Source organism: Delphinus delphis, chromosome 18 (assembly GCF_949987515.2).
Source record: "Delphinus delphis chromosome 18, mDelDel1.2, whole genome shotgun sequence".
NCBI classification, from domain to species: Eukaryota; Metazoa; Chordata; class Mammalia; order Artiodactyla; family Delphinidae; genus Delphinus; species Delphinus delphis.
The window spans coordinates 63,840,044-63,861,987 of NC_082700.1; the positions used below are offsets into that span (position 1 = coordinate 63,840,044).

Sequence of the window (21,944 nt, forward strand, 5' to 3'; positions counted from 1 at the left end):
CCCATGACTGTGTGGGAAACTGAGAATTCGTGTCGATTTTTTAGCACTTTGGGTCAGACCAGGAATCACTCACCAGTATGAAAGCCACCAATCCTGAAGGACGTAGGCAACCTGGAGCAGGAAACAACAATCACTCAAACAGTGACATGACTGACCCCCTCCAAACCCCACTCACTAGAATGGGTGATGGAAAGGCTCCAGAGAACGGACACGGTCCTTCCAGCTCAGGTCGGGGCAAGCCCCACATCCCAGAGAACCACAGGTCAGGGAAGGGCATGTGACATTTTAAAATCTTTAAAAGACTTCATATTTTTCCTAGAATCTCTCTGTCACGGACACACAACACCCAGTAAGTCTCACTTATTTTGCTCCGCACATATTAACGCTTTTCAGCGCAAATCCCAGTGGACTGCAAAATATAGTTAATAATTGTATAAATGTCAGGATTTTTCAAAGGAAAAAAGCTTGACAGGTACTGTGATGGTCAGTTTTCTGTGTCAGCTTGGCTAGCCCAGTCTCCAGTGACTCAGTGAAACTCTCATCTAGATATTGCTGTTAAGGTATTTTGTAGATGTGGTTCACATCTATCGTCAGAACTTAAGTAAAGAACATTGCCCTGAACAGTGTGATGGGCCTTCTCCAGTCAGACGAAGGCCTTAAGAGCAAGACCTGACGCTTCCTGGAGAAGGAAGAAATTCTGCCTCAAAACTGCAGGGTCAGCTCCTGCCTGGGGTTCCAGCCCGCACACCTGCCTTTCTGATTTCAGATTCACCCAGCTAGATCCCACAATCTCATGGAGTCAGTTTTCTGAAATAAATCCCTTAATACACATATTAAAAATAATAATACAGTAAAATAAATAATACAGTATAAAGAGTATTATAAGTATCAACCTCAGGGCACAAAACAAAATAAATGTCCTTACTTACCTGAGCTGCGATGTTTACTGGAATAAGGAAAAGGATGATAAGGCAGGGAGCACCGGCTGTGAAGTAATTTTTGTAGGCCTTAAAACCAACTTTTCCTTCCAAACGGCTCTCCTCAGATAGTGTAACCTGTATATTCTCAGTCTGGAAAGGAAAGGCAGTGAGAGACAAAAATATAAATAATGAACCCTACAATTTTTAGAATTCAACAGCGACCTCCACTGCAAAGCTGTGGGGAAAGAGACACAACTTATATGCTGATAGGAGCGTGCAAGACGGTCCGCCTCCCACAGAGAAAGGCGTGGAAGTATCTAGCCAAACCATGTATGCATTTACCCAACCATGCTACTTCTAGGAATCTATTAGAGATAAGGAATACCATTTGCACAATGTTCTTGGGGACCTTTGCTTAAATTAGAACACCATGATTGATAGCCCCCTTACAACATAACTGATTAAACTATAAATGCAGAAGCTTTTTCCAAAATAATTATACAAAATGTTATGTAGCTAAAATACCCCTCTAGTTTATTTGTGTCACTCAATTATAGAAACATAAAACAAAGTGTGGGTTCAAAATATTAGTTAAATAGAGTAAACTGAGTTCACACTGTGAGCTGGAGACATGTGAGTTTGGATAGCAGGGGAGCAGCATATGATCCAAATCTGTTTGGTTCCTGAATTTCAGAGAGGGATTCCTGAGTTTGGAATGTGAGCGACTAATCTGAATACTTATCAGAATCATCCAGGCTCCCGGGTTTGGAGAGTGAGGGATTGGATATCGAGGAACACCTGTGCATGTTTCTAAGGGAGATCTAGTGCATTTCTGCATTTCTGTCTGGAGGACTTAGAATACATTATAGAGTCACATGGGCTATGGATGTCCTGGGCTCTATGCTGGCCACTGGAAATGCAAGGTGGATAAGGTGTGGTTCTCGGTCTTGAAAGATAAGAAAGACAGACAAGAACTAACTCCAAAGTGTCTACTATGTGTCAGGTCCTTTGGACATGCTACCTTTGGCCTATCACAGGCCATCTGACAATGGGGAAAAATACCACCATCAGTCACCTGCACTGCCAGAACATTCCAACACGTAGGAACCGTAGCTGATTTAATGTAAGTCATAGCAGGCTGGGTATGAGGGGTTCTTCAAATTAAGCCTCTGGATGAACAAGGGAAGCCAGGGTCTACCAGAGCAAGTACGATTTTAACTATGGTAACATGAAGAGTTCTAATGTCAATATCACATGCATCCTGGAATTCATAGCAGTAGACCCACTACTGGAGTCCATAAGATTCTCGACCCTACACCCAAAGAAGAACCCTAATCAGGCTTGCTCCCTGCATGCCCTTTTAATTCTACCAATTCCACGGAATAAGGCCTAGGCAACTTAGGATCTACTTTGGGACAAACGAAGATGTCACGAGTGGAGAAGACTGAAGGTCCACGAGTCCACCGAGAGCAGACAGACCAGGGCATTTGCAGGATGACAAACTCACATCTTGGTCCTCTGGAGCGGCATCTTTCAACGAGGGTCTGGAAGACTGTTGAGACCAAACTGAGGACTCGGAAAAGGTGCGATTCCTCAGAGCTGGAGATCCTGGAACTGTAGATGGCTCAGTCTCCTCATTCTCCTTCTTTAAAATGGAACCAAAATCTATCCCAGATTTCAGGAACTCAGTGTACGTCCCCTTTTGCACCATTTCTCCCTAAAAGAACAATAAAGAATTTGAAAGGAATGCATTTGCATTTGATAATACTAATATAATGTAAATACTGGTCAAGAGAAGTAAATTAATCTTAAAGGATGATTTTTGTTAAAAAAATGATCCTTAGATCTGAAACTCTGGTTAACAAATCCAGTTCAGTTCAACTGAACTGAGCATTCTGTTCTCCGCCACACCCTGCGTTAGGTACTGGGGGATATGAAAGAAATGTGTGATCATGAATTTAAAATGCAGACCACTGACGTAACTATCATGGGCATCTTCAGGGAAGCAGAAAGCACAGATGTTGGTGGGAGTATCAATATAGTCTGTTTAGACAACATGGGAACTGAGAGAACCCATGAGCGGCGTTGCGGCGTCTTCATGGTCTTTACAACCTCCCCACAAACGCAGAAGTTAGAAAATTCAATATTCCACCTGATAAAGTAGCTAAACAAGGAGGCCCTAAGACTGGGATGGCTCTAATGCCTTGGTACCCCACGCCACAAGCGAAAACTTCAGCCAGAACCAATGCACTTTAGTCTGAGAAAGAACTTAGGAACGAACAACCCATCACAAGCAGCCTGTCTTCCCCAAATCAGGCAACTGCTTCAACTACAGCCAGTCTAATCATTTTCTTTTAACACATGTGACACATCATTGCAGTTTCCCTCACTTACAAAGTTATATAAAGTAATGTGCAGAAGATTTTTTCTATTTTTTCACCATACAAAAAAAGACACAGCTGATTCATTCAGTTGCAAACAAAATATGGGAAATCCCAGGATGCAAAACTAAACAAAGGAGGGCAGCTCTGGTTAAGGCAGTATGGCTGAGTCCCTCTGCTGTGCGCCTGAAACTATCACAACATTGTTCACTGTCTATACTCCAATATTAAATAAAAAGTTTATACATACATATATATATATAAAACTAACTTTAAAACGAGAGAATTAAAAAAAAAACTAAACAAAGGAGGGCATCTCTGGTGAAGGCAAGACAGATGGAAGAAGGTGGGCCAGGACCCCAGCTGATACCCCTTCTCACCCTATCCCCTGAGGCGGGCCACTGGGAGAAACCCAGTGAAGCCTTTGGGTACCACCTGACACTGCAGAACTAGAAAATTATTCAGGATATATTGTGTCTTGCTCCACTTGGGAAGCAAAATGCATACACCTTCTTTAAGGAAATTACAACTTTCTACTTAGTTATCTGTAAGATGCACAGGGAAATGACTAGTGGTACACAGAAAGCAATTTTACTCTGCAGCCAAACGTTGATAATTCTGAAGGGACGGGGAGGCAGTCACCCCCTCACTACTGTGAGAGAGGGACCAGGCAAACAGTAAGGATGGACCCCAACTCACCCAAGGGTGCTCACCAGCGGATAACTGCTTGTTCTGACAGTACTAAAGCTGAGGGTGGTCTCCTCAGAACAAGCAATAAGGGGGCCCTGACACATCCACACACTGGTTATTCTGGTCGCCCAGGTTACTGACAATCACCGATTCTGTGCTCATTAATAAGGCTGATGGTGGAGCTTTACCACACTAGCATCATGTCTCTGCATATGAAATTCATTATCCTCAAGCTGGAAGAATCTGAGGCCCCGATTTAGGGAGGAATAGAGGATCTGCATTTTAATACTCTTTCTTATGGCAGAAATTCATTTCATAAGTGAGGGCCTATTGGGACAGACAAGGGTTCACGATGGAAGTGCTGAGGAACACAGGCAAACAAGGAGCGAAGCATAAAACAACCACTAACTCGGCAAAATTCTCAATAATCTCTACTCAACCCCCAAACACGTGAGTTGTTGTGCATTCGATGAATGGTGGCCCCCCAAAAAAGATATGTTCAAGCCCTAAACATGACACCTCTGAACGTGGCCTTATTTGGATACAGCTTCTTTGCACACGTAATGAAGGAAAGACGGCGTCATTCTGGAGTAGGGATGCCTTAAATCCAATACAACTGATGTCCTTATGAGAAGAGAAGAGCCTAAGACAGACACAGGGACAATGGCCACGTGACATCAGAGGCAGAGACTACAGTCCTGCAGCTGTAAGCCAAGGAACCCCAAGGAAGGCCGGTGAACCCCAGAAGGTGGAAGGGAGGATTCTTCCCTAGAGCCTTCAGGGAGCGCACGGCCCTGCCAGCACCTTGATTTGGGACTTGCAGCCTCCAGAGCAGTGAGACGATACATTTCTGTTGCTTTAAGCCACCTAGTCTTCAGTACTTTGCTATGGCAGCTCTAGAATCTTCTCAACAATACCAAGACTTCTGTTTCTGCTGTTGCCCGTCCAGCGAACATTGGAGGAATCTTTTAAATCCCACCTCAGACCACATCACTCACCTGCTCTGGACCGTCCAGTAGCTTCCATCCCACTTCCTGGCCTGCCGCCCACTGCTCAGAGACCAGCGCCCTCCATGGCCCCCCGCTCCCTCTCCTCAGACACGCTGGCCTTCCTGCCATTCCTCCAACCTGCCAGCTCAGCTCCTTCCTTAGGACCCCCCTCCCCCAGGTGCCTGGATGGCCCGCACCCTCGTGTCCCTCAGGCCGGAGAGGCACCAGCTCCTCAGGGAGGAAGCCAGGATATCAGCCCCACCCCCTCTTTCATCACATCTGTCCCCATAAGAATGGGAGCCCTGGGAAGGGAGGGCTTTGTCCTCCTGCTGCACACGATCTCACACGTATCAGATACATAAAAAGATCTGAGCACTGAGACAAAGCAACTGGGTAAACCAGCAGAGTGGGCATCTCTAACTGGGGGTGCTTGGTTACCCATTTTGGGATTAATGAAAGATGCTCTTTAGGCAAACTGTACAACAAACAGGTGGATAAAAACATGTCTCAGTATCTCTAATTTCCAAATAATACACTTTGATTTAGGTTGTGGAAGGGGAAAATAAAAAGTTCTAAATCAAATAGCATCATTATCCTTAACAATTTTCACAGCAACACTGATAATTCAGCAACTCTGCAGCAGCACTTTTATACAGTTTAGGGCTTCTGTGGCTTAGAGTGCAACAGGGATATTTCTGAGGGCTTTGGATCCATCCTCAAAGCCATGGATACCAGCTCTGAGAAAAGGGGGGCATAAAACTGAGGCAGAAAAGGGCGTTTATGAAGAATCCAAGGAGAGTGACCTGCGGGGAGGGCTGGCCTTCAACACAACTAAGTGCTAGCAATTTGCACAGACTTTTAGAAATTACTTACATCTTTCAGTATCAGAATCTGACTTGCAGCTTTTAGGTACTGCAACTGATGTGTCACTAGGACTGTGATCTTCTGATACAAGGCTTGACAAATACACCTACAAATGTAAAAGGTACAGCGTGCAAAAGCACGTTAGTGGAGGCGCTCCAAATTGGAAGCAGAGAATTTGAAAACATAGTGAGAAAAAGACAAGACAGCAGTCAAAGTCCTCTACTTCAAATACCAGTATGAATACAAATTAAATACAAATATACATCAATCAATTCAACTAGGTCCTCAAGTCAGCAGCAAGTTTGAATCTAGCTCCACTAAAAAATTCTAGAAAGCAGTCCAGCGAAAGATGCACCAACTGCTAAGTTGTTTTTCCTAAAACGGATCTTAACAATTATTTACATAGCTCACAGTGAAAACAATGGAGCAAAACTGAGATTCCAAAAGCTGACTGAATTACAATACGAATTATTTTACACCTATGCTGAGAATGGGAGAAGAGTGATCTATGTCATATAAAAATGGACACACTTTTCGTAGACAGTTTCCCAGGTGATTGTTTATGATGTACATATTAACCCCCCTAAAAAAGTCATAGCTTCTCAGTAACCTTAGCCAGATTGCGTTTTGTAGACATTTCTTCCCAAATAACATTCGATTGAAAACAAATGCTATCGTGGCCTTGATCAGTCTCTACAACACTCCCAGTCTCATCCAGGAAGTAAATCTTATTTCATTTGCACTGAAAACTTTCTGAATGTGAAAATGAAAGATGAGAGTCCAAATGGTCCACGTCACAGTGGAAGTCATCCAGTGGCTCAACCGACGCCAATTCTCTTAGCCAAAACCCCCTCAAGTATTCAAACTTCAGTGTTGTTTTTTTTTACAGTAACCTCTCAAACTGCTCCACATTTTAAATGCAGACCCCTAGGGACTCAGCCCCAGGCTCATCCCAGAGGGGTCTACAACCCCTCTGGGGAAGCCAGTAGCCGGATCCAGGGCCCCGATGACCACAGGCAGGGCTCCAGGCGTGTACCCTGGGTGCCCGAGCCCCTCGCAGAGCAAACCTCAGGGACCTGGGCCACAGCTCAGCCTGCTGAGTGAGCCAGGTGCAGTGTCTGGAGGCAGCAGACTGCAGCTCAATCCCCCTCACGAGCCTGACAGCGTCGGACAAGCTACTGCACCTCAGTGTCTTCATGTCAAACACGGCCAATGACAACTCAGCCACATGTTCTGAGAAATCAAACCACCAATCCGCTCAGTACACGTCAGCCCCGCCTGCACTCCTCCTAACCCACGAGCGGTCGTGTGCTCTGGACTCAGGACAGAAAAGTCCTAAGGGGACACGCTGGACACTGGGTCTGTGATCAGAAATGAGAGCTCAGGACGTAGACACACACGCCATCGCTCCATTATGTCGAAACGGACTTATTTTCACCTTTTGACATGTCTTAGTTCAGATTTTGTACTAAATTTCTTGACCAAGTAAACACCTTTTCAGACTTAGCACTAAAGCTTTTCATGGAATTGTTTCTCCTAAATTCAAAATTATCTGTCAATAGCCACTGAAGGCAGATGTTCATCAAATCTAATGGGCTGCCATGTCCAAGACAGAGCTACCCAAGTTTCAGAATATTTTCTTCCTGTAATTCCATCACAGAAAAGGTAATATAAATAATTACAATAAAGTGATCAGTTGATGGCTACAAATTTATTCCTAATTAAGACTTTTAATCCAAATCTCTAGGAAAATAATCTATCTTCCAAGTTTTTAAGAGTAAAGATTTCCAAGACATACCATACAAAAATAATTGATTCAGGGATGAGTTCTTTAAGCATTATTCCTATATAAGGGCTGTGTTAATCCTATAATACTATATATATTCCTATATAAGGGCTGTGTTAACAGGGGGTACATCCCGTAGCAGAGTGAATCAAATAAGAATGAAAAAGAGCACCTGTCTACAATCATTCATTCGACAGGCTTTGGTGAGATACCAGGCACAGTCCTAACTGTCGAGCATACATCCACAGGTCAAGGAAGCAGACGCTACTCTGCACCGTGAACAGAGGGACACACTGAACAAGTACAGAAGAGGCACTGTCGGGCCGTGATGTGTGCTCTGAAGGAAAGCAAGGGGGGCTGCTGCCTTAGATGGGGGTGACACGGGAGCCTATCTGGGGAAACGTCCCTAGAAGAAGGCACAGCAGGTCCAAGGGTCCTGGGACAGAACATGCCCTGCTAAGGCGTCTTCATGCATTCACAGCCTATAGAGGGTGGAGAGGACTGATGAATGGTCAAGTGCAACCCACCGAGGGCTGTGGGAAGACAGAAGGGCACAGGCTCCCCCTGAAAGAACAGGAGGGAAAGGCAGGGGCTCTGGCACAGAGGGAGCAGTATCTACAGACAGACAGGTGTGAGAAAGGGCCGGTCACAAAGCCGGCACGGCTGGAAGGCCGAGTGGGTGTGAGGGCCAGCTGGAAAGGCTGATGGGGGCAGATGGCAAAGGAGCTCGTTCTCCGTCTGAGGACCTGGATCTGCAGCCTGAACATGAGGGGGGTCTGTGAGGGGCTGGAGCAGAGAGGGCGAACTGTGTGGACAGCAGCGTGGGCATCTGACCAGGACAGGTCCGAAGAGCTGGTGACGCAGGAGCCGGGGGCTCTGGCGACGTGGGGCTCTCTGAACCAAAACGGGATCCACAGCTGGACACAGGTGAGACTGCATCAGTTCACCTAAGGCTCTAACCTTCTGTAGGTGAGAGAATCCACTTAAGGTTTACAACGTATAGTTGGAAAATTCACAAACCTTAACAACCTTCAATATATATTCATGACTGAAGGAAACTGTCAACAGCAAGTAGAAGTACACTTTGTTCACTTTTAATACAAAACACTCCCCATTACTAAGCTTCGACACGACCACCATCTTTCAGAGCACACTGTTCCATCCAATTTTCTAACTCGTTGAGAACATTCTCCAGTTGCTGCTGAGCGATTTCCTAAATTGCATTCGTGCTCTCTGCCCTAAGTTTCCCCAGAGAATGTGGTTCTGATTAGCAAACAACAGTCTGAACAAGCTTGCTTCTATCAAGTGTACATCCAAGGTCATTAAACCCAACAGCTATAAATACTGCCTCTGTTAGAAGAACTTGGGAGAACTTCTGTGGTAATAAGCACCCTGGGAACAGGGAGGCTGAACTGCCCGTGATGCCAGGAGGATGGGGGGTGGGGAACCTCTGTCACGGCATTAGCGCCCTTTCACTGAACCCGTGACAAGCCACAAGGCACTTCCCTACAGGAAAATTCATAAAGTCACGATCAGGAGAGGGTGGGAAAAGGGGGTCAGACCAGAGAGCTGGAGGCCATGCCACGTGTCGGCTGCCCTGCTCTTGTGTGCTGAAAGATTCAGTGCTAACTTGGGCGCTTTTTTTTATTGTGGCAAAATATACATAATGTAAAGTTTACCATTTCAACTATTTTTAAGCACACAGCTCGGTAGCATTCAGTACATTCAGACTGTCGTCAGCCATCAGCACCATGGGTCTCCAGAGCTCTCTCACCACCCCAAAACGAAGCACAAGTTACATACAGACTTTGGTGGAACCCGCCAATGGCCCCTGCTTAGTGGATGTGGAATCCCAGCTCCCAGTACCCAGAGCTCAGGGCGGCCTCACCCGTCTCTCTCTCACACTGCTGACTTTGCGAAAGCCTCTTTACTATGCTACTTAGGACTTGCTGCGAATGAAGTTTTTCCCCCAAAAATTCATGTTGACACATTATTCGCCAGTACCTTAGTATCTGGTGACAGGGCCTTTAAAGAAATAATTGTTACCCTTAATTACGCTGGGCCTAATGCAATCTGACTGGGGTCCTCAGAAACAGAGGAGCCCGGGCTTCCCTGGTGGCGCAGTGGTTGGGAGTCCGCCTGCCGATGCAGGGGACGTGGGTTCGTGCCCCGGTCCGGGAACATCCCACATGCCGCGGAGCGGCTGGTCCCGTGAGCCACGGCCGCTGAGCCTGCGCGTCCGGAGCCTGCGCTCCGCAACGGGAGAGGCCACAGCAGTGAGAGGCCCGCGTAACGCAAAAAAAAAAAAAAAAAAAAAAACAAACAAACAAAGAAACAGAGGAGCCCAATACCTAAGAGCAGGGCACATGGACAGAGAACAGATCACGTGCGGACACAGAGAGAGGACACGGCAAGGAGGATGGCATCGGAAGTCAGGAAGGGAGGTTTCCGCAGCAACCAAACCTGCCCACACCTTGATCTTGACCTTCCAGCCTTCACCATGTAACAGGCTGCTGCAGACTGTTTTTTTCCCTCAAAATTCATACGCTGAAACCTAATCCCCATAGTGAAGGTATGGGGCCGTAGGGAGGTGATTAGGTCATGAGGGCAGAGCCTGCATGAATGGGATCAGTGTCCCTATATAAGGAACCCAAACGGCTCCCTCACCCCTTCTGCCATGTGAAGACACAGGAATGGGGCCCTCACCAGGCACCAAACCTGACAGTGCCTTGACCTTGGGCTTTCCCAGTTTCCAGAACTATGAGAGATAAATTTCTGTTATTTCTTAGCTGCCCAGTCTATGGTCTCCTGTGAGAGCAGCCTGGACAGACAGAGCCCTAGCAAACTAAGAGGAACTGACGGCGAAAATTTCAAATTGCTTCTCTCTGCCGCACAACCTGCATCCTCCAGGCGAGGACGTGCCTGCTGTTGTTCTCACAGCCTTGCTTCTTCCCATTTAGCAAAAGGAACTGAATCCTATTCTCAGCCTCCACAAACCCTTCCAGCCTGCAGGCCCACAGGGCACTTCCCGCTAAGGCCAGTGCACAGGGAGCTTTCCAACTTCACCTGAAAGCCTACAGCTGCCCACTTCTACTTCCACTTAGCATTTACCATCCTATATCCAAACCCTCTAAACCGCGACTCTGCCGACCTTTTCCCAGGCATCTGTCTTAACAAGCTCCATAGAGACAGATTCCTTAGAGGCAGAAATGAGAGCTGAACGTCTCAGTCTCCCTTATTCTGCCCCGTGTGGGTCCTTCCCCTCTCCTGGCTCACTGTTCTCCTCTGTAAACTGAGAGGTTTTGTGCAACAACATCTGTAAGGGCATGGACCTCAGTGCACACAGTAGGGCTTTAATAAGTGCAGCTGGAAGGGCTCGTTGGCTTTAACAAGGTGAACAGCAAGGTAACTAACCGTGGGGTAGATGTGGGTGGCGTTTCAGAAAAAGCAAGTTCACGAGGCTTTCGAAGAGGCCAGTCTAGACTCCACAGAGGCCTCAGTCAGCGTGTGTTGGGACACATGATACACAGAAAAGCATAGAGCTGTTCTGCTTCTGGGGTTCCGTGGCCAAACAAGAGCCACTGACAACAAATTCCGGAAACTCCAAGTGAAAGTCAGCATTTCAGCCAGACTCTAGATACCGAGTTTGAAATTCAACTTAACCCTACAATGTGGGTCTAAGTATTAATTCCAGTAAGCATCCATGAAGCAATGTTAAATATCTGAGGTCATACTCTGAGGTGGAAGAAAAATCATTCTTAAATTCTAGGCTTCATTAAGTATTTCCAAACCGATACAATAATAAGCATAAACCAACAAGGCCTTTCCATGGAAGCCCTATGTCACTACTGAGAACTTGGATTCTAACATGCCTTAAACAACTGATGGAGGAAAAGGACCGGCAGCCAAGTGCCAGGCTACTGAGTCCCACTCTCTGATTTAAACACCGTACGTACGTCGCCTTTCTTACTGCTGGGGCTGGATCCACCCACAATGTGTGGTTGTCAACTACAAGCAGCAAGGGGAAATCTGCCATCTGTTCCTCTCCTCCCCAAAGCATGGACTCCACTGGCCTCCACACACTGCAAGCTCCTTCTGCATTTTCCTATCTCGACCTCATCCTCATGCAAAAGTTCTCTAGGACGGATCTGCTGTGGAGGGCAGGGAGGGGGGACAGGGACACCAGGGCAGAATGAGCCGAGTCTCCTGAAGCACACACGCCCTCCTGAGCTCTCTTCCCTGATCTCTGCGGGGTTCCTGGAAAGCAGAAATGATAGAAAACAGGAGCAAACTCACAGCTCGAACAGGTGCCTGCTCACTTCTGCATCTACCGCACTGAGCGGATCGTCCAGGAGGTAGATGTCTGCATCCTGATACACGGCTCTAGGAAACGTAGAGAGATGTCAGGAGAAGGACGCTTCAAGCTCCCCGTGTCCCATCTTTGAATCAAGATGGTGTCCAGCAAATCATTATTCATTCCAAGAGCCCATGGAAAAGGGCCAAGACCCTGCTTCACACAGGGCCCACCCGGTGAGCGGGGTCTGCGTGCTCGCTTCCACTAGGAGCCATGGAGGAGGGAGGGGCAGGAAGGCAACTGAAACGCCATTTACCTGGCGAGGTTGACCCGGGCTTTCTGGCCTCCACTCAGCGTGGTTCCCCGGTCTCCTATCACGGTTAGGTCTCCATCCTCCAAAAGCTGTAAATCCTACATGGAGACAGAAAAGGGGAAAAAGAGAAAGATTTCAAATGTGTTCTCGGGCTTCCCTGGTGGCGCAGTGGTTGAGAGTCCGCCTGCCGATGCAGGGGACACGGGTTCGTGCCCCGGTCCGGGAGGATCCCACATGCCGCGGAGTGGCTGGGCCCGTGAGCCATGGCCGCTGAGCCTGCGCGTCCGGAGCCTGTGCTCCACAACAGGAGAGGCCACAACAGTGAGAGGCCCGTGTACCTCTTATCATGCTAACCTTCTAGCATCAGTTCTTTATAAAAGTATTTGATCAACAGCAATGGGTATATTTTATAGTGACTAAATTGTAACATTAAACGTTAAAAAAAACCTCTCAGGGCTTTTCATTTTTTTTCATTCTGTAGTTTTTCACAGCATTTATGCAGTTGACTATTTTGACACACATTTATTGAAGATTAACTATATACCAGGCAGTGTTCTGGGCACAAGGAATTCATCCAAGAGGAAACAAAGTCCCTAGAGTTTCTTTCCGTGATGGGAGATGGAAAATTAACATGAGTGCAAGTACTAAGGACTAGAAGAAAAAGGAAGCCGGCTTAGGGGGATAGGGAGTAGAGGAGGGAAAGTGAGTCACTACTGGGGTCGACAAGGGCTCAGTTCAGAGGGGGTTTGAGTAGATCTGTTGGAGGGTGAAGCAGGCTTAGATTTAGATTATCATCTTACAGATTATAATTATATATATCTATATAATTATCATCTGACAGATCCTGGCATAGACAAGCAGAGTTTGCAGAGTTTGTTTTCTACTAAACCCCTCAGGCATCAACCTAGGATACACAGACTACCTTTCTACAAATGAAGCCCTCATTTCCTGGTCTCTACTTCAGTAAATCTGGGGAGAGAACCAGTGGCACACTGGGATCTCCATGATAAACCAGTCCTTTGAAATCCCTAAGTCTCATTTTCAACTTCCACAGAAATGTGCTGCAGAAACAATCACTAAACTCAAGGATCCTGTGAGAATCAAAACAAGTGTACAAACACCCTCCATAAACGGAATAAGGACGTGAAGGGACTGTAACTTGCTATTGGTGATTGAGGCCTATTTTCTCATCAAACCAACAGTGAAAACCCACGCAGTGTGAATCACGACACGCAAAGCACATGACCACAAGGAAAAGAAAGAGACCATCCCCATCATAACCCTCCCTGACGGCCACAAAGACACACAGGCACACGCAGGTGCCCTGTACACTCAAAGCTTAAATGCGGAGCATCAGATGAAAAGCAGCAATTGCTCTGTCATGAAAATTCATCATTTTTTCACCTTAATTCTTTACTACCATCGCTTGCTTTGGGTTTTCCTGAGATACAATAAGCCGTTTTAAGATACGTTCCCAGCCTTCCACACACACACACACACACACACACACACACACACACACACAGTTTACTTGGCCTCTGTTTCACTGATGACAGTCCTTGCAAACTGTTCTGCTTAGCTTTTACGCCTCCATTTTATGCTGTTTTGGTTTCCTTCTCACAACAGCACCACACTGTAGTGCGGCAGCCCGAACCATGTTTTAGAAAAGGCACTTAGATCCACTCGAGCACAGTCAGGGCGTAAGAAACAGGCTCTCTCTGCAAGTCTGGTAGGAGGACTTCCAGTGTGCTGTTAGCTCTGCAGTCTATTTAAGGACCAGCCACGAATGGGAAAACTTTTTAGACGATTTGAAGCAAAATCCAAGTCAGGCTGATTTCCCAGCCACCATTTTCTGATTAGGTTAAAGGGGAAAAGCCTGAGTTCATCATATAGTACAATTCCTCCCACTGACAGGAAGGTATTCTTCTTCACCAACTTTCAATGAAAAGCAGACACACAAACTACGGGAAAACTAGGAAATGGCGACGCTGGTTTGATGTCATCTGTCCAGAAGCACATCAAGGGCCCTTTAGGGATGCTGGAGACTTCGTGTACAAACATGGAACAGACTGTTAAAATATTTAACGGGGACCTGACGTGAGCCCCTGGCAGAGGAGGGCTGGGTTCCAGAGTCAAACAGCGTAAAACTGCCTTTCATCACAGCTTTAAATCCATTTGGCCGATAGCACTATGATTTCCATTTTAAAGACGATGAAACTGAGGCCAGGTGCGGTTCAGAAAAGCAGCTGAAATCACATGATTTTTTCCCTACTAAATAGAGAAACTGAAACTCATTCCCTGAACCTTCTATCTCCTAAGCCTTGCAGTTTAAACACGATCCCTACAGCAGGCCAAACATTAGGTGGTTCCCTACATTGTGTTGTATAACTCCCTATAGGGTCACTTTGAATATGGCATCAGCTTAATTCGACGTTGCCAAATGTGATTACTTTATATTTTAACTACAGATACGTTTTCGGCTCAATGAAGTTAAACACGTACTTCAATTAGATCTAGTATAAAGCATCTAGTTATTAAGATATGTAATAAAAGAAATGCTGCTTTTTCCTATTTTATGGGAACCACCCATAAAAAGAAATCTTTATTATTTTTGTTTCTATGTATGTATTTAGTGAAAACCTGGCACGTTTGCATTTTACAAACATTGCCTTTCTCTTTACAACAAACCCACACCTCCCCCTCATTTTATAGAAAGGAAACAGAGAAACACCTGAAATTACTACTCAGGACCATTTCTCTCCAAAGACCACACTTTTTTTTCCTACTACACACGTAGTCTCTGTATCTACAGGTCAAAATAATTCCACGACACCAATATTACCTGTAACGGTCTTATGACCATTCATTGACACATAGATTCCATTTCAGAGCAGCAGCAAAACCTCTTGGAAACCCTCTGACCCAACGCCTTCATTTTGCTGCAGAAACGTCAGAGGCCCAGGCAGGAAACAGGACGTGTCCAAAGTGACAGCAGGCAAGTGACGAAGCCGGGGCCAGGACTCTGCTCTCCGCTCCTTCTCCACCCTGGGCCTCCCTTCCTGCCAAGGAGGGAATGGGCACGAGGGGCCCCAATTCTATGTCCCAACCACGCAGCACAACAGGAGAGCAGTATGTATTTATAAACCTCACATCACATACAGAAGAATCGCTGTGCAGCCCAGTCCTGCAGGGGCCCCTTCCCACCAGGGTCTGGGCCGCAGGGACACCCGAGGGTGGGTGAAGCCCCAGAACACGGCCCGAGTTACTGGTCCCATCACCCCATGGGGCTGGGGCAAAGCACTGACCCCCTTGGGTCTTAAACCTGAGCTGCAAATGTAGAGGTGAGGCATTCCATCTCTCAAGCCTCAGTTTTACTAACTATAAAATGAGGACGGTAACATCAAAGAGCCTTGTAAAAGATTAATAACTCATACACCTTGTCATGTGTGCTTGCATGTGAGTGACAAACAGAAAAATGACTTCCACGTGGACTCTGAATAAATGAGAGCTATTTTTCTTACTGTTTTACATTTGCATTTCCCCTTTTCGTATATCATTTTTTTAAAATTCTACCTCATTACTGTCCACTTTACTTCACTTCTGTAAACGAAAAATCTCCCATTAACCATAACTCACGAGAAGGAAACAGAAGCCCATTAAACAAGCAAACAATTGTGTTGTGCCCAGAACATCATCAAATGCTACTCATCTAACACAGTCTATGATGTTCAAGCCATTGTTCAAGCGGAGTAACTATTTCCACACAGGCCTTTAACACCACACCTTTGAAACCCTGTCCCAGCCTTTTCCTCACAGTATAAAAGAACAGTAGGAAGCTCAGACTGCTCTGACCAGACCCCGGGGGGCGGGGGGAGGAAGAGCTCTTTAACGCCATTATTCAGATTTTTATAATCAAAGAGAATAACACAGTATTTATCAGTATTTACATTTTTTCTTTTGTTTCACTAAATTATATTATCCTACAAGCTAAGTTCAGTTTGCATAACTGATTCACTAATTTCATTTAAATCCCCAGGTACAGAGAAATGTTTCATTTTCCATTTTCTATGAAATTCAATGTCATTTCTGAAAACAATCTCTTCCCCAATGAAAACAGGCCGTATTAAGAAGAAATGTTAAAGCATTACTTTTTCTTTAAATAATAAATTACAAGTCAAAAGTGAAGCGGAGAGGGAAACCTAGAGAATGAAAGGGACCGAGGAGGCATCAACCCAGTGCAAGGCGCAGACCTTACGTGGAGCCCGACTCAAGCCAATGGTTAAAGAAATTTCCCACTGAGATGATTAACAACATGGAAACACTGATGAGAACACTGATGATATTCAGGAAATTCAGGTTACTTTTCAGGTGCAATAACGTGGCGACTTTTTTCCAGAGGCTTTCCTATCTTTTAGAGAAAACTAGCGAAATGTTTACAGATGAACTAATCTGAGGCCTAGGATCTGCTTCAGAATAATCTGGGGTGGGAGTGGGGCCGGCAGTGGGCAGGGGTAGAGATGCAGCAAGACTGGCCACGAGCCGATCCTGGCTGAAGCTGGGGGTGGGTAACTGAGAGTTCATTAAACTGTGCTCTCTATTTTCACAAATTTTTGTAATTGTGCATTAAAAAAAGAAGGTAAAAGTAAATGAAACTTCACAAAGTGAAAGTCCCCTCCCCCAAAAAGGCATTCTGTGGGCGTCGTTACCACATCAGAATTCAAACGGTAGCATACGTGTGTACATGTTCATCCAGAAGACCAGCTTAAAAGCATTAAACAGGGGAGGGGGAGGGGTGAACGGTGACAAAGCGGGAGAGAGGCGTGGACACAGATACACGACCAAACGTAAGGTCGATAGCTAGTGGGCAGCAGCCACACAGCACAGGGAGATCAGCTCGGTGCTTTGTGACCGCCTGGAGGGGTGGGATAGGGAGGGTGAGAGGGAGGGAGACGCAAGCGGGAAGAGATATGGGAATATATGTATATGTATAACTGATTCATTTTGTTGTGAAGCTGAAACTAACATACCATTGTAAAGCAATTATACTCCAATAAAGATGTTAAAAAAAAAAAGCATTAAACAACATTAAAAGGTCTTTTAACAAACCTTGTAGTTTAAACCAACACTATCATCATTTGAAATTCCAGTATATATAACTCAAAAGTCATGACTCACCTTTTTCAAAGCACAAGCCTTTATTACTTTTTCATATCGTTCTTTTTCATATTTCTTCCCAAATAGAATATTACTCCTCAGAGTTCCTGAAAACACCCAGGGCTGCTGAGAAACATACGCGATCCTCCCGTGCACGCTGACCAGCCCCTGGCTCGGGGGCAGCTCCCCCAGCACAGCACTCAACAGTGACGACTGAAACAGATGGCAACACACACGCGTGAACAGGCAGCACTCAGGACGGACACGCCCCGCAGAACAACTGTCCCCACCCTGGGCGCTTGATAAACGATAGAACCCTTTCCTTTAAAAGAGGATAAAGTACAGCTGTGGCAGTTGAGACAAAAAATTGAAAATAACACTACTGGTCAATGTACACTAATGATTGATAAGGAATATTAATATAATACTATGACAATCTAAACTGCCCAAGAGTTTCCCGCAACTGAAATGCTCTACTCAGCAAAGACTAAGTTAGAACGTTTAACATCCTTAACTAGCAGAGCAGCCCAGCAGAACGTGTAGTTTCATGTATCTGATGTTTAGTGCAGTTGTTCCTGCATCCGGGTATCCTTTACTTGACAAACACTTGTTCTTAAATAAAGCTTTCTATGAATAATATATCGAAAGATGATTATTTTTCAAAATACTCTGAAGTGAGTCGTGTCCAAAGAGCAAAACTCCATCATAAATTAAATCATCACCCCCTCGTGTACATATTCCACGTTTAGGTTCCTGTATTTTGTTGTTTCAGACCAAGCGCACGTGCACATGTCCTTCAAATCTTTAACAACACACAGGGGTGGCGCGTCTGTGTCCACAGCATCACAGCGCTCACCACACTGGGCTGAAATAATCTGCCTGCGTATCTGTCTCGCCCCAGAACCCGGCTGCCTCTGGAGGGCAGAGGCGTCTGCGGCTTGCTCACGTCTGTATCTTCAGCTCCAGCACATGGTTGCACACTCACTACACGTGCACTGACGGGACCAACTCAAGTCCCATGAGGAAATGCTCAGAGCTTCCCGGAAGAGCCATTACAACCTCCAGACCTCCTGGAGGGCCCACTGTGACAAAAAGAAGTCCCCACGGTCTCAGTCTGTCCTGAACAGCTGTCACATAAATCATTTCCTTCACTGAGACGTCCAAAGTCCCGACAAGCAGTTCCCAACTGTGTAACGGGAAGCACCAGGAAGGAAAACAAAATGGGCATTTATGCACGTTTATTTGGACATGCAACCTTCTTGCAAAACTAATGTTCCATGCAACAGAGCAATGCTGTTTGAGACACATCCAATTCAAACTGTGTTACCTACAGCTCTGGGCTCGACTCTGAGAATTTCACAGGGGCTGTGGCATCGCATCAAGCTGCCGAAAGGCATCGTAACTTACCTTTCCTGCTCCCACGGGTCCGACCACAGCTAACAGCTCACCGGGTCTGACAGTAAAGGAAAGGCCTCGTAGAGTTGGGGTTTCTGATGCCTGTAAATTTAAGTTTACAAATTTAAGTTTACGGTTCATTTCAATAAAATTAAAAACGAACTTCAGAAAGTAGAGAAAATAACGTAAGTCACTGATATGCTAATATAACCCACATTTTCATCCTTCCTATTTTAAGATAGTGAGTCCTGGGGGCGTCTTCATCAAAAAACACCTTTGAAACAGCTTTAGTTGCCTTTAGGAAGCCTACTTCTTTTGCCAGATTTTCATACGGACAGAGCTCTAGACACCCACAGAATTTAAGTAGTTGCAATGACACGGCCCGTCCTCGAAATGCAAACTCCACGATGCACACTAGCTTATTAATATAATATAATTAATAGAATATCCAGTATGGGAGGTTTTTAATCATTTGTAAGTTTTCATTAGAGCCATTGGTGTTGTTTACTTCACTCCTCTCCACAGGGTGGCAGTGTAAGTACATATCATGGCTGGTCCTCTACTAAGAATTTGACATCACTTATCTCTTTATTTTCACTTGATAAAGAATGAATCTCAGTAATGGTCAGCAAGCAACGGGGCGCTTTATATGATAAAGTTGCTCTTGATAAATAAAGTCACATAAATGGCAGTCAAGGCTCCAATTTCACCAGAGATTCAATTTAACACTAACAACCAAAAAAAGGGGGGGATGGGGGTGGCGGGGGGATTATGTATAACACAGTAGGTTAGAGTGATCAAGCCTCAGTTTTGTACCCCTTACATGCATTACCTATTCTGGGTAAATAGGGACAACAAAGTACTTCTACCCTAAAAAAAAACAAAAACAAACCACGGAGGTACATATCACAGCAAACAGTCTAACACAAAGGAGACGGATAAAGTACTCGTCGTGCCAATCACAGGTCATGTTCTTGAACAAACTGTAAATTCTATCATAAAGAGACTTAGGGGTATGTGTATTTCTTTACATATACTAAGTGTTTAAAAAAAATCTTAACTGCTAATGTTAAAAAAAAAAAAAAGTGGTTACGTATGATTAAGTAAAATGCCCAAAAGACTAATAAAAGCACAGGGTCTGGATAAGAAGTCTGGATAATGTTCTAAATGGAAAATTTCTCTGGAAAGAACTGAACTGATTATAGATACAGGCAGCTACTGAAAAAATAATTATTTTTAATCATCAAAATAACTAGCCCCATATTTTAACACGAGACATCTTCTTAAAGCTACTCCACTCCTTTCTTTTTGATTAACACCTGCATTCTTATTTTGCTACTTTTCACTCAGTTGCGACTGCACGATAATGAGCCACCTACAAAACACAGCTTCCTGCTGCAGCCCTGCAGTTTGTTGGGGCAAAACACATGGACCTCCCTCCCTGTTCAGGCTTGAAGCTCTTCATCACCAAAACACTAGCCCCAGATGTTACAGGAATTACAAATCTATCGATAAATAGGAAGCTAGACTTTAATACATGAGAAACATTTAAGCTTCTCCACTTCTTCTCTGACACTTAGGGTTCTTATTTTACCACTTTTCACTCAGTTAAGACGACAAAATAGTGGGCCACTTACAAACATCAGCTCCCTGTCGCCACACCTCACAGTCCGTCAAGACCAGACACTGAGTTCCCTCCCTGTTCAGGCTTCAGGATCGGGCACTGCTCTGCCGTGACCAGAAGGGGGCAGCACTCGACAGCCCATGGTACTGAGGTCTGTCCTCTCCTGGTTATCCAGGCTCAGGGCATGCGGATTACACAGGATCATCAGCTGAGCCCCACTCAGCTGCCACACACAGTTTGAAATCCCTGTCCCTTGGAGGCTCCCACAGGACCATTTATTTTAAACCTTAAAGACTGAGACCAAGTCCCATCATTTCATGAATGAGACCTGCGTCCCTGAAACCTTCTGCCACCTGCCCAAGGGGCTGTATAGCGGAGCAGCTTAGAAAGCCCATGTCTATCTCCAGCCTCCCAACCCAGCAGGGGATTCGTTCAGACTCTGCTTCTCTCCAAAAATCCCCAAGGTCTGTGCCACTCCCTCACCCCTGAGGGATGTTTCACCCATGACCTAACCTGAGAGGCCCTAATTACTAATGACCCAGCCCAGGGCACAGCCTTCCATAGGCAAGGCCAGGACAACAGAATAGGGTGTTCTGTACCACACTGCAAGTTACACAGAAGTCTGAGAGCACGTTATCACATTCTTGCAAGAAGAACAAAACAGCTCATTTTATAATGCCGCGTAGTTTGGTATAAGAGATTTTGTTAATGTTTCATACAAAGTATGTGTTACCATTCACAAAGAGTTGCCATCGTAATGGAATTCTAATGGTGCTTTTCATAAATGCTTCGAGTGTATTATGATGAGAAATACCAAGCAGGAGGTAAATCTACACTATTAAGGTAGGAGAAACTATCAGGTCAGATACGGTACCTTGTTAGAGTTTCCATGTGCGAAAGCTAAGGGGGTATATTTTTGTTTACTTGGGAACATACTACTGTTTTGTCGGTGGGGAAGCAGGTACTGAATCAGAAGTAGGTGAACAGGATGCAAGTGGCACCACACTTGGTGTGACAGGCGTGAACACACACGAGGAGTCTGCACAGTCCGGACACTTGCACTGTGGTCTCCACTCCCACCAGCAGTCGAGCTCCTGGGCTCTGCACCGGATGGTGGACCCTCTGGTAGAGGCACCACCTCGTTTGAGTCCTTCCAGCCCTGGGGGTGGGAGCGGCTTCCCACCACTGCTAATCACTGCTAATCTCATTTTGCCCTTTCTGCTTTTTTCTCCCCCCCCCCCCCCCCCCCCCGTCTTTCATCCTCTGCGTAAGTATTCCCCACATGGAATGCCCTCTCCTGCGGTATGGGTTCTGTTTCACTGAGTGATCCACAGAGGACCACTGAACCGGGGAGGCAGGAATGTTTCAGTCGTCAGAAAAGGGGGCTGCACTAGGTGCGCAGTTTTGAGAGCCGACCCTGCTCTTTTTCCTGCTTGCCTGAACGTCATAAATAAACCAAGTGTTCGGAACAGCCAGTTCTCCCTGTCAGCTTGCCACACAGTGCAAGCCTTCAACTGGGAATCACGGGTGCTCA

General features: G+C 45.7%; 1 protein-coding gene across 5 annotated transcripts in view; it reads right to left on the reverse strand.

Annotated features, from left to right (window-relative positions):
• Positions 1 to 21,944, reverse strand: part of LOC132413649 (ATP binding cassette subfamily C member 4 (PEL blood group)) — a 215,017-nt gene that overhangs the window by 108,286 nt on the left and 84,787 nt on the right. For all 5 annotated transcript variants that reach the window (XM_059995730.2, XM_059995732.1, XM_059995733.1 and 2 more), the window contains exons 10-17: positions 18,799 to 18,888; positions 17,413 to 17,604; positions 12,241 to 12,335; positions 11,927 to 12,013; positions 5,854 to 5,950; positions 2,428 to 2,637; positions 930 to 1,070; positions 74 to 111 (exon numbers count right to left, since the gene is read on the reverse strand). In XM_059995730.2, the coding sequence (XP_059851713.1) occupies positions 74 to 111; positions 930 to 1,070; positions 2,428 to 2,637; positions 5,854 to 5,950; positions 11,927 to 12,013; positions 12,241 to 12,335; positions 17,413 to 17,604; positions 18,799 to 18,888 (950 nt within the window). The remainder of the gene's footprint in view (positions 1 to 73; positions 112 to 929; positions 1,071 to 2,427; positions 2,638 to 5,853; positions 5,951 to 11,926; positions 12,014 to 12,240; positions 12,336 to 17,412; positions 17,605 to 18,798; positions 18,889 to 21,944) is intronic.